Source organism: Chenopodium quinoa, unplaced genomic scaffold (assembly GCF_001683475.1).
Source record: "Chenopodium quinoa cultivar QQ74 unplaced genomic scaffold, ASM168347v1, whole genome shotgun sequence".
NCBI lineage: Eukaryota > Viridiplantae > Streptophyta > Magnoliopsida > Caryophyllales > Amaranthaceae > Chenopodium > Chenopodium quinoa.
In genome coordinates this window covers 1,220,711-1,233,721 of record NW_018745291.1, presented here as the reverse complement: position 1 = coordinate 1,233,721, position 13,011 = coordinate 1,220,711, and the positions used below count along the sequence as shown (strand labels likewise).

Genomic DNA, 13,011 nt, shown 5'->3' with positions numbered 1-13,011 from the left:
ATCACTTTAGGACGTCTTTCACAAAAAAAAGAAAAAAAAGCCCACTAATTAAAAGACATTAATTTAACGCCAATTATTACTAGCAAAGCAAAATACGTAATTTACCGTATCAATTATCATGTTATCATTAGCAAAGCAAAATTCCAGCATGCCTTATTAGAAGAGGACAAGAGGTTCATCAATTCCCCCATAAAATCTAATTAGTATTAGGCTACGAATATAAATTACATAACTTAGGAAAACTTTTTATGTAAAACGTAATTAATTAAGGGCAATATGATAAATGAATCTGTTTTTAGCAAAAAACAAAAGTCAAATAACTTCGTCAATAATTATCTACTTTCTAAACTTCTAGAATAACTATATATATAAAGAACTATCTTTTTGGCAAAGTATATCAATTGCATTAGCACTAATAATTTATTTCCTTTATTCTAATAACAAATCCTTTCAAAAAACAAAAAAAAAAAAATAACAAATAAAAAAATTTATTAAGGATAAGTATTTTATTTATACAAGAACAACTTTTTTTGAATAGTTATACCAGAAGAACTTAAAGACTACGGTTAAGTCAGATATAAAGCTACACACACACAAAAAAAAATAAAAATAAAATAATAAACCTTCCACCTATGAAAATTCTAGTCGTTTGATGGCGTAAGACCCTTTCATTCTTATACAAAGAAACAAGAATTAGCCTTGAGAAGACAAGTAAGGTAAGTCACATTGTCTCTTTCATATAGCTTAGTTGAGTCCACGATATTGAAAGATATTAAAGTTATCAAGTTGTTGTCACGTTTCAAGTTCAAATTACAATTAATAGTAACAAAAATATTGAGACGTGGTAGTAAGGATGAGTATAATATGTATAACCTGTCTTTGTGAAGGTAGGCTACAAAAAGACCACGTAGGTGTCACAAATCTCACAATTTGTGATGATATTTGGTTTGAGGTTTTATCAAGACTGCCCCTTAAATCTCTACTAATATGTCAATTAGTGTGTAAAAGTTGGAGGGATATTATCAATAATTTGAGGAACAATATTATGACTAATTCCCACTTAGTTCCTCTATGTGGTCTTTTACTCGAGTTCTTTGATGTTAGTAAATCAAGGCGTTGTTTAAATTACATATGTTTGAAAACCGGGAAGATATGTAAGAAAAAAGGTTGGTTGGATGAAGAATTTATGGTCAAAAGTGGTTATAGTAAAGGGATGTTGGCAAATTTATCGTTCAACTTTTTACCAGTTGCACGATATTATTTCGAAACAATACACCAAGGTCTATCACTTTTTTCGTTGCATCCTACGGGTGCTTGTCGAGTTTATGATCCGGTCACAAAGAAAATGTTTAACGTGCCTAAAAGTTTGTATGATCATGTCTTAGATGCGACGACTATGATTGTTAGATTTCCTACCCCTCTTGGTACCAAATGTGAGTTCATAATTGTTAGAATTTTTCGTAATTCAAAGATAGCGGAGGTCTACCGTTCTACAACTATGTCGTGGAAAAGATTTAATTTGGTGTTGGATGATGAAATTGTAAACTACTCATGCCTTTGGAATCAAAGGAATTATGTTGCCCTAGTTGATGGTTTTTTGGATTCGAATATATACATATTAACTAACAAGAATTGTGGAGTTGCATTACAATTTATCAGGGGCAAAACTAGTCCTAATCAATATACATTTCCTTTACCTCAACTTGTGCACGAGGCGTACAAATACACGAGCTTATGGGATTGCGGGGGAACCCTTCACCTCTTCTATTATAGCGCGAATGGACTATTCATTTGGAAGCATCATCTTGATGATTATGGTTCAACAACACAAGCTAACACATGGTCTTGGGTTCCATTGCTACAATATAACAATAGCCCTGACTTGTTCAAATCTTCTCTTGTCGCGGGTCATGTTGTTAGGCCACTCGCTTGCCATCCAGATGTTCCGGTCATGTTCGTTCTTATTAACCATTCTTCTATCTTTGCCTATGACCTAAGCAATGGTGCACTAGACAAGATCGTCGAGTTAGATTATCGCTTTGATGAAGAGGATGATAGGTATAAAATTGTAGTTTGTTTTCCATTTAAGCCTTGTTTAAGCTATTTCGATGCTGAGTTATGTACAACTTTGGAAGCCAGATACAAGGTTTGCGACAGATATGAACTTTTAATAGGCATCATTCTAGTGCTTTCAATGTTACTATATTTTGGCTGGTCGGTATACTATTTGGAATACTTGTAATGCTCGTAATTAGTAACCTTAAAGTGTTGCAATAATATCATAGGACCATCACATCAAATAAGTTGGATTTTGTATATATTGTCTGCCTTTGTTAATACTCCCTCCGTTTTTGAGTTTTTTTTCGAGTTTTAATGGAACCATATATGTGTACTTTTGTTTTAAAGTGAAGGTAAATATAGAGTGAGTTTTAATGGGAATCATGTATATATTGTCACCGGTCTTGAATTTTTAATTTTTAATCTGATCTTAGACCGGTAAACAACCCTAGTCGTGGATCTCGTTGGATACATTTTAAATCTTAATGTCTATCATTTAAGATATCACATTTTACAAATTTTTTTATGAAGAGCTGGAGATTTTTTTTTTTTTGAATTATTATCTGAACAGAGTTGAAGATATTTATGTTTTAAAACATGTTTAAATAAAGATAAAGATCAAAATAAATGAAGAAATATATTCTATGTTTTATCGACCCAATGCCTCTACCGTCAGTATACAAATCAGTATTTCCTAATTTGTTGACGCTTTTTGAGTCAAAGTATGCTCTCGACATTACGTCGAGAAAGTCTCATGCGCCATACGTGACTTATAAAAAAACCTATTTTAATTTACAATTCGGATAATATTTTAAAGATAATATTATTTTATTTAGGATAAGTATCGGATTCTTTAATTCTATCTAGTAATATATATAAAAAAATCTATTTAGGATAAATATTTTATTTATAATTTTTTTTTTTTTTTTTTTTTTTTTTGAGAACAATCTTATTTATAAATTACGATCAAATAATACAGATTAAAGTTGTAAGTAATATATCCTAAGATATCTTATACTAGTCTTTTAATGGCGCACAAGTGTACAACCCCTTCATTGTTCCTATAACAAGAGGCAATTCAGAATTAGCCATTGGAAGACAAGGTACGTTACATCGTCTCTTTCATATAACCGAGTCCACGATATTCAAGTTATCATCTCAAACTTATTGTCACAGTTATAATTAATAATAACAAAAAATATATTGAGACGAAAAGAGTAATAATTCATAGTAGTAAGTATGAGTATGAATTGTATGATGACACGCCTTTGTGATGGTAGGCCACAAAAGGACCACGTAGTTGTCACAATATTTGAGGACGTTTGGTTTGAGATTTTTTCAAGACTGCCCGTTAAATCTCTACTAACATGTCAATTAGTGTGTAAAAATTGGAGGGATATTATCAATAATTTGAGGAACAATATTATGAATAATCCCCAATTAGTTCCTCTTTGTGGTCTTTTACTCAAATTCTACAATATTCGTAAATCAAGGCAGAGTATAAGCTATATATGTTTGAAAACAGGGAAAATATGTGAGAAAAAGGGTTGGTTCGATGAAATTTTCATGGTTAAAAGTGGTTATGTTAAGGGATTGTTGGCAAATATATCGTTCAACTTTATACCAGTTGCACGATATTGTTTCATTACAATGCACAAAAGGTCTATTACTTTTTTCAGGCAGCTATCCTACAAGTGCTTGTCGAGTTTATAATCCGGTTACTAAGAAAATGTTGGACGTGCCTTATTATAGTCCGATTTTGGTTGTCGAAGTTGTAACGAATATGATTGTTAGATTTCCTACTCCTCTTGTTACCAAATGCGACTTCATTATTATTGGATTTTTTCGTAGTTCAAAGCTCATAGAGGTCTACCATTCTACAACTATGTCGTGGAAAAGATTTAATTTGGTGTTGGATGATGAAATTGTGAACCACAATTGTCTTTGGGATAAAAGGAATTATGTTGCCTTAGTTGATGGTTTGGATTCAATTTATTTATATGTACTAACTAACAAGGATTGCGGATTTGCAATAACATTTAGGGGTGATGAAAGTAGTCCTTTTAGTATTATTAATCAATGTACATTTCCTTTACCTCAACAAGTGCACGGCGAGCTAAGGAGGTACGAGCACAAGAGCTTATGGGATTGTGCGGGAACCCTTTACCTCTCCTATTATAGCGCGAATGGACTATTAATTTGGAAGCATCATCTTGACGAATATGGCTCAACAACACAAGTTGACGCGTGGTCTTGGGTTCCATTGCTACAATCTAGCAATAGCCCTGACTTGTTTAAATTAAATCTTGTTGCGGATAATGTGGTAAGGCCACTCGCCTTTCATCCAGATGTTCCGATCATGTACCTTCTTATTAACCATTGTTCCATCTTTGCCTATAATCTAAGCAATGGGGCACTAGACAAGATCGCCGAGTCAAATGATTGTCTTGATGTTGATCAGGCACATGATGAACGTAATCGAATTATGGCTTGTTTTCCATTTAAGCCGTGTTTGAGCTCTTTCGATGCTGAGTTAAGTTCAACCGTTAAACGCAGCAACAAGGCCTACAACAAAATCAAACGTTTGTTATTCAGCATTGTTGATGTTCTGTTAACGACTTTAGCGTTATTATTACTATTACCTCTCTGCGTTCTCTTGTTGCCTTGTGTACTATATACATTCGTAGTTGACTTAATGATTTAAAATTAGTAGTGAAATCAATGTCATCGGTTGTGGACTGTGGAGTACGTATAAGGAGCACATTATGATTTCTTGAGATTTGAGACGTTTTGTGTGTGGCTAACCACATTTTGATTTATTAGAGTAATCTTTAATTAATTTATTTGTTTGTATAGGTAGCTTTATTTATTTATAAGAGTAACCACATTCATTCATTTACTCATTTATGCCATTGGAGTAACAATCTTGATTTATTTTTTAACAAAAAATAATTGTAGAATTATTAAAATAATGAAATTTAGGGCTGAAATAATTTCAACTGAAATAATTTTTTATATAGATGATTATTTCGTAATCTGTTCTTGTTGAGCCAAGAGACCTTTTCGAAGCAACATGCTAAATTTCTCAACATGTATGTGGTCAAATATCATGGATTACTGTCCTGAATGGCCATTTAATTTGCTGCTGCTTATATGACTATTGAATTACATAATCCTATCAATCGTAGTATTTGTAAAACAATAAGTATTGTGTACATTAATTTTATTGTAAAACGGTCGGTTTTAGGGTAACTTTAACTATTTTTATAGTAACTTTAACCACTTAATGGGTAACTTTTAATTTGTCGTTGTTTTGAATTTTATTTTAATGTGTAATGTCTTATAGATACATGATTACATAATATAAAGATTAATATGATCAATTTAATATATTATAAGTTTTTTATAAGATAAAATTTATTCATAGAAAAATAATAACTTTAGCAATACAAAGGGTAACTTTAATTACTTTTAACATAACTTTAACCCGTTTTACAATAAATTTACGTACACCCGCCTTTTTGAAGAATTTGTGTTTGCCAAAATTGGCCTTAGCAAATACAAGTGTAGCAAGTGCGACGATCTTGGCTTCCTAGGATGGCTATTTTTCTTTCTATACCTTCTTGTTCTTTCGTTTAAGCTCGGACACACGTGTCCTATAGACGAAAAACCATTAGTAATTGATCAGATTTTGCTCGTGTAAATTAAATCAGCTAATATAGTGCATTGTTATGTAATCTAGGTGTTTACAGGTTTCATGCTTGCTAACATTACGGCTTAGTTGCTTTTGAGCCTAATAGTTTTGTAGAATTAACTTATATTCGACTTTGTCTAAACGATTTTGATTATTTTGCAAAACTACCAATGATAACATTATACTTTCTCTATTCCTTGATATTGAAATATGGAGGTGTGCACAAAATTAAGGGAGTGAGAAAATGAAGAGAAAGACAAAATTACAACTTATCTACGTGATCACAAGTATTAACTAAAGTAACAAGCATAAAATAATATAAAAGTGAAAGAATTCTGAAATGTAATTTTAATTTAAGCCGAAATAGCAACAACTTTTTACCAACACGTGTGAAACGAGCAACTCGAACAATACATTGAGGTGTCAATTTAGTTGACTAAAAAATTGTGTCATGACCGGCAAGAGTTGACTCAAGTGGTAAGCTATTTGATGTAACTTAAGGAGGTCTCAGGTTCAAGCCTCACCGTATGCAGAAACTCTTTTTAGGAGACTCACCCACTATAAGCCAGGTGTGTGACCCGGATCGGATTCGAATGTAGTTAGAGCTAAGCTCCAGTGAACTGGTTGGGCATCCTAAAAAAAAAAAAACATTATGCCATTGATTGTCGATAAATCAAAATCTAAATCGAATCCCATTTTAAATTTAAATTACGATCGAATCGAGTCAATTTTTGACATCTCTAATACACGGGCCACGAATCCACGATGGGTCACATAGTATTGGAGGCTTCAAACTAGACGTCGAAGTTTTCGTAATTCGCAGCAATTATAGATCAAGAGTAAAATTGTTAAACAAAAAAATATCTGCTCTTCATCGTCTTCAACCACTTCCACTTGAAACAAAAAGTCTGAGCCTACAACCCAGAAAGAGGAGAGAGAAAATATGGAGAAAGGTAAAGGAATTATGGTTGGAGGAAGAAGATGGGCTGTTGAATTCACCGATAATTCCACTGCTCCTTCTACTCGCGACTTTCCAGATCCTCCTGGTTTCACTCGCGCCTCTCAAGATCAGGTTTTGATTTCGATTTTTTTTTATTCGATTTGATCGTGAATTTGTGAAATTAGGGTTTAATTTGTTGTTTTTTGTTGTAATGATTTAGGAAGATTCGTCTGTTGCTCGTCAAAAGAAGGATGCTGAAGCTAATTGGAAAGCTCAGGTAAATTCTAATCATCTTTACTAGATTAGGGTTTATGTTTTTCTTTGGCAATTTATTACTCTAATCGAGGACTTTATTTAGTTCTGCGCTTACTAATTAGCATAATTTGAATCAATTTTGCGAATGTGATAGTACTGGTTGTAATCAAATTGCGACACTATTGACTTTTATGTGATCTTCAATTGATTGTATGATTATTCTAAAATTGTAGTATTCTGTTAGATGTCGTGGTGTGATACCCAATAGATAGTGTATCTGAACAGAAATACAATTGTTTGTAGTGTGGCTAGCTGATTTGAATGTAAGGAGAGACGGGTTGGGTTTCGAGATAGCTTTGAAGTGAGAATCACTTTCATAAGCTAAGAATTTTCTGAATTTGAAGTCATTGCTCAATTAGATGTCATCGCCTCATACTGGATAGATAGTGTCATGAGATAAGATTACGGAATCTGTTGTTTGGTTGTAGTAAGTGAAGGAGGGATTTATGACTACTATTGACTAGCATGTAACTAACGTTGTACTCTGTTTCTGTATATAGAAAGCTTGGGAAGTTGCACAAGGTCCTGTAAAGAATTTGTTGATGATGGGATTCATGATGTGGATGTCTGGAAGCACCGTACATTTGTTTAGCATTGGTATAACTTTTTCAGCTCTTTGGCAGCCCATTAGTGCCCTTCGAGATGTTGGAAAAGGTACAATCATCTACTTGAATGTCTTGTTATTGAGTTTGTTTTATCCTCTATATGACACTGTAGTAGTTATAACATATACGAGTACATTGTTTTTTTTTCATTTCTGCTTGGTAGGTATGATGCAATATGATAGCTTGATGACAATCAAAATTGGTTTGTTTTACAGTTTTCGAGCCTTACAAGGACAGCAAAGTTGAGCTTTTAGGGCCAAAGTTGGTCTTCCTTGCTCTTAATATGGTGGGACTTGCCCTTGGTATCTGGAAGGTAATTTGAGTAGCTAAGGCATTGTATTGGAAAGGAGATAGGGTTTTTTCTTCTTCTTTTTTTTAACAATGTTTATACCTTTTTATTTTCGTACTGGCAGCTGAACACACTGGGTCTTCTCCCAACACATGCTTCAGATTGGGTGTCATCTTTACCTCCTGCTCAGGTTCTAGCATTACCTTATATCTTTTTTTGTTTATTATTTGGAATTCTGGTGACATACAATATGAGAAAACCACTGATGATTCTTAGATGTGATGCCTTGATGGATACCTTTGTTCTTGATCTAGTTAATGATCATGTATGATTTATATCTAAGTGTCCTTGTTATTAAGCTCTTGAAAACCTGTCTAAAGGTCAATATTCTTGATTAAAGCTTAATTCAGACCAGTTCTTTTAGAGTGTATAAGCTTATGGCTTTTGAGCCCATGACTCCATGTCTATCATAGGGGTTTTAGCTTTAGTCTTTTTAGAGTTTGGTGCTTGGAATACTTTTATTGCCATGCGGTGTTTTGTTTCTATCATAGGGGTTTTAGATTTTGTTAAGAGCTCTTGACTTCTGCATTATACTGGTGGTTGTTGGGAGATCAAGATGATATATCTTTGCCCCTCACAAGCAGAGAGGTGATTTCCATCTTTAGTTCTTGAATGCCAAGATTATACCAGAGGTGATTGATATGATTTTTTTAAATCCCATCCTTATTGGTCACCTTCCCATATGATCCAACTTTTGAGGCTTTTGGTGCAACCTGTTTCCAATTTACCCCCCCCCCCCAAGTTTTAACAATGATTCCCTGTAGATATATGTCACGGTGAACATATGCAAGTTGTTGTCGAAAACAAATCCATAATTGCGATCTTTTAAGTGTAGTGATGAAAGTATGAAACTGTTCAATGGTGATGGAACTAAGTGCTAAGAACCACTGTGATGTTGTTATGAAGATGTGATAATGTACATACTCTTAATTAGTTCTGTACTCTTCATATGAAATAGTTGCATCTGTGTGCTTAAGGAATATGATGACTGATGCTTATACAGGACTCTTTTAAAGGCTGTGAGAATAGTGGATAACGACATTTATTGGTGAAATGAAATAGATCATCATACTTGTTCTTGATGTTTGTATATGTTAGGGGTGCTTTTGATCAGCTATCCAACCCCAAGAATCTTCCCTTCATAGTCTTCTGTCCTCAGCTCTACTATGGCTCTTTGTCATGGAGTTGCTCTGATACTGATATATCATTACTCGATAGCTTCTTGGACACTATTCCTTGGATAGATGATTGACCTAATGGATTGACACATCCTTGAATTGATGTATAATACACGTCGATGCTCCTTTAGTTATTGTTGTTGAATGCTGATGTAGTGATACCTTTTTCCATTATGTCCTTCATCCTCAATACTAGTGGTATGTTCTTTTTATTTATGTTATATGTGAGGGTGCACTACCAGTCATGTATGCACAAATGCACAGACGAAGTATAATTTTTGTTAATTTCTGAGGAAGGAATAATTACTGTTAAGCTGGTGGAGAGAAGGAAATTTTAGGCTGTTTTTTCTTGTCTGATTGCCATTTAAGGTAGGTGCATTAATAATGTTGGGGTTTCAAATATCTTGCATGTCACTAGCTAGTCTATTGTACCATCTATATTAATGTTGTACGAGCTTGTATCTTGGACTCAATTTTGATTATAATCTTGACAAAATTTTGTTCTACTCTCAGGAAGTTGAGTTTTCCGGTGGTGGATTGCCTCTGTATTAATTGCTTGCTAATCCTTCATTCGTTGAGCCTACAATTTACAAGAATAGCTTGATGGGAACGAGCCTGGTAGAAGATATCAAAGATGCATAGCTGTTTTGTTGATTCCTTTTGTATGATCAGGTTTATCATTGCACATCATACTTTAGGACTTCGTATTTTATGTGCAATATTCAAGACAGTTCCTATTTTTTGCGAATTTTTTGGAGACATGAAGAAGTTCAGGAGATTCAGTATGCTAGACATTTCTTATATTCATAGGTCCTTTATATACCAATCTGTTTTTGCTGTATCAAGGGTCAAGAACCCAGAAGGCATAAACAGTAACTTGAACTCTCTAATTCTAATTAATCTTTCTTTTTCTGCTTGCGCTTATAGTAAAGTTCTGTTTTCAGTCTGGTCGAGAATTTAACTCAATCTTTTTCTTCATTTGAGTTCTCTCAACTATTTACCGATTGCATTCTCATCATGTAACCATACAGCACTATCAAATGTAGCAATAGCATGGTAATAGAGTTGCATGCTACTGGCACTATATAATATAAGGTACCTAATTGAGTGATGAAATGCCCGGGGGAGGTGGAGCATTTAGTTCATTTGAAATTACGTTCATTCGAAACTTCGAACAAATAGGCAGGTGTCTGTAAGGTAGTGAGTTCCACCTATTGACGGGTATGCGGTATGCTCAACTGTGGTGGAGCAGCTAAAGAGTAGTTTGGCCTCGAGAGGCCGAGGGCGGTGGTGGGAATATAAGGGACCGCTATGCAGGTACAATGTGCTCTTGTGTCTCATATTGGAATTGCAGTGCCATCTGAGCTGAGGTTATGATTTAGTCAGGGGGTTCCAATTGGTAGAGGCTTGGAAGTTGGAAAATTACAAGCGCAAGATGGTTTTTAAAGTCTGTGTTTAAATCCTACAAAGCACAGAGAAAGAAGGTGATGACTCGTACAAACTTGATTTATCGACCACATGAACAAAACCTTTACTTCAAAGCCTTCGTCAATGGATACAAATGAAAAAGAAATGTGGGAGAAGTATTACTTACACTCTGGTACACTTAAAAGATAGACAAAGACAATTAGGCATATTCAAGGATATATGGTTGCTCGTTTTTTCATTGTTATGGAGCAAAATGAGTAAATATATGTCTTTTGGATACGTCTATCTCTACATATACCCGGTGTATACAGTTGGCATGAAACAAGCCACAAACCTACATAACTTCCCAATGGGTTGTGCTTGGAATTGACCAAGAAATCATATCATACTATACTTGCATAGGCCAACCACGTATTGTGTCAAGCCCACTTAAACATTTTTGTTTGTGCAATGTGGTCAATTTAAGCACGTTGAACCCATTGTGCTTGTAACAAATTTCGAAGATGTTACCATGCATGGCTCATGGCCCATCGGCATGCCATGTTAGGCTTGTGGAGGGATTATGCCGAATTTGGTCGATTTTGTGTAGTGCTTGATCGGCCTTCATGCCACTTCAATACATATTCAACTTACTGGTACATAGTGATGACATTAGGTCATATTAATCCGTGCCGAGCATAAACCACAATTTTCTTGGAATAAGTTTAGTTTGACCTATGCATGTAAGTATAAGTGTAAAACACAATATCACGTAAAGTTTGGGTTGTCTATTTAAAAATTTAACCCATCACGTAACTTGTAGACTCAGAAATGGACTGGGCCTAGTCAAATCCTAGACACACAAACCACATACACAAGCCAGAGTGCACAATCTACATCCATCTTTATCGATATAAATCTAAATGCATCATTGGAAAAATCAATACAAAGACATTAATGGCCCCATAGAAAAATACTTTTGACCCAAGGTATCAACTTTAATTATCGAGCAGTTGAATAATTTCTACTCGTTTATACAAAATGTAATAAATACAGATACTAATTTTCAATTAATTACAAAATTACAATTGTAACATAAAAATTAAAAATGTATCCTTCAGCTTCGAGTAGCGTAACAATTAGGCGAATCAAGACCCTAAAAGCCAACTCCTTTATACAAACCAACAACAATTTATATTCACCAACTCAATCTTCACACATTTTCACACCTTCCAACAAAAATTCCAAATTCTCTCTCCTAAAAACCCCATTTTTCATCCGAAGAACATCATCAATGGAGTTCACACTACAACAGCTGAAACAGTACGATGGAACCGACCCATCAAAACCCGTTTATGTCGCAATTAAGGGTCGGGTTTTCGATGTTTCAACCGGCAAGAATTTCTACGGACCAGGTGGGGCCTACGCCATGTTTGCCGGAAAAGATGCTAGTAGAGCTCTTGCTAAGATGAGCAAGAATGAAGACGACGTCGTTTCCAACATTGATGGCCTTTCTGACAAGGAACTTGAGGTTCTTGCTGATTGGGAGAAGAAGTTTGAAGCTAAGTACCCTGTTGTTGGTCGTGTTGTTTGAAAGTTTTAATCTTTATTGAAAATAATAATGGAGTAGTATGATTAATTATGTTGGTCTTATGTTTATGTTGTGAAATTTATGGAAGAAATTGTTGTCTAATACTTCGTACCATAATTTGCATGTTTGTGTAATTTAATAATTTGGGTTGTGGATGGAATTCTGATGAGAATTGTAATGTTTAACTTGGTTAATAATTTGACCTTTTCTAAAGTTAAATTTGATATTAATTTTTTTGGATTTTTTATGGTTTGATGAATGTAATATTTGGGTTGTGAATTGAAAGGTTGAATTAATTTGAATTTGGTTTTGATTGATTGGTCAAATAATCAGAATTTTAATGTTGGTATGACTTTTATGCAGGGTTTGATGAATGTATTGATGTGGGTTGAGAATTGAACGGTTGAATTAATTTGAATTTGGTTTGATCGAAAGGTTTATTTCAATGTTTGCATGACGCTGTGTATGGGTTGATGAATGTAGCTATGTGGGTTGATATTTAAAATGTTGAATTAACTCGAATTTGGTTTGAGCGTAAAGCTGTATACCAATTTGGGTATGACTTTTGTGTATAATTTGATGAATGCAATGATCTGGGTTCAAAATCAAAAGGTTGAATCAACTTGAATATCGTTTGATCGAAAAGTCAGATATCAACGTTTGTATGACTTTTTTGTATGGCTTGTTTATAAGATTTGGGTTGAGAATTGAATGGTTGAATTAAATTGAATTTAGTATGATCAGCTTCAATGTTTGCATGACTTTTGTGTATTGTTTGAGGGAAGTAGTGATTTGGGTTGAGAATTGAATGATTGAATTAACTCTTGGTATGATCAAAAAGTTGAGCTTCAATGTTGGTATGAATTGTGTGTAT

The 13,011-nt window shown here is 34.1% G+C and overlaps 2 protein-coding genes across 2 annotated transcripts; both read left to right on the top strand.

Annotated features, from left to right (window-relative positions):
* The first annotated feature begins 6,554 nt into the window (after positions 1-6,554).
* Positions 6,555-10,065, top strand: LOC110712190 (ER membrane protein complex subunit 4-like). The gene is made up of 6 exons (XM_021890644.1): positions 6,555-6,824; positions 6,913-6,969; positions 7,508-7,661; positions 7,828-7,925; positions 8,026-8,091; positions 9,653-10,065. Exons 1-6 carry the CDS (start codon positions 6,696-6,698, stop codon positions 9,689-9,691), a joined length of 543 nt encoding a protein of 180 aa, XP_021746336.1. The 5' UTR covers positions 6,555-6,695; the 3' UTR covers positions 9,692-10,065.
* A 1,591-nt stretch (positions 10,066-11,656) lies between these two features.
* On the top strand, positions 11,657-12,377 carry LOC110712184 (probable steroid-binding protein 3). Its single transcript, XM_021890637.1, has one exon. The coding sequence runs from the start codon at positions 11,841-11,843 to the stop codon at positions 12,138-12,140; it is 300 nt and encodes a 99-aa protein (XP_021746329.1). The 5' UTR covers positions 11,657-11,840; the 3' UTR covers positions 12,141-12,377.
* The last annotated feature ends 634 nt before the right edge of the window (positions 12,378-13,011 follow it).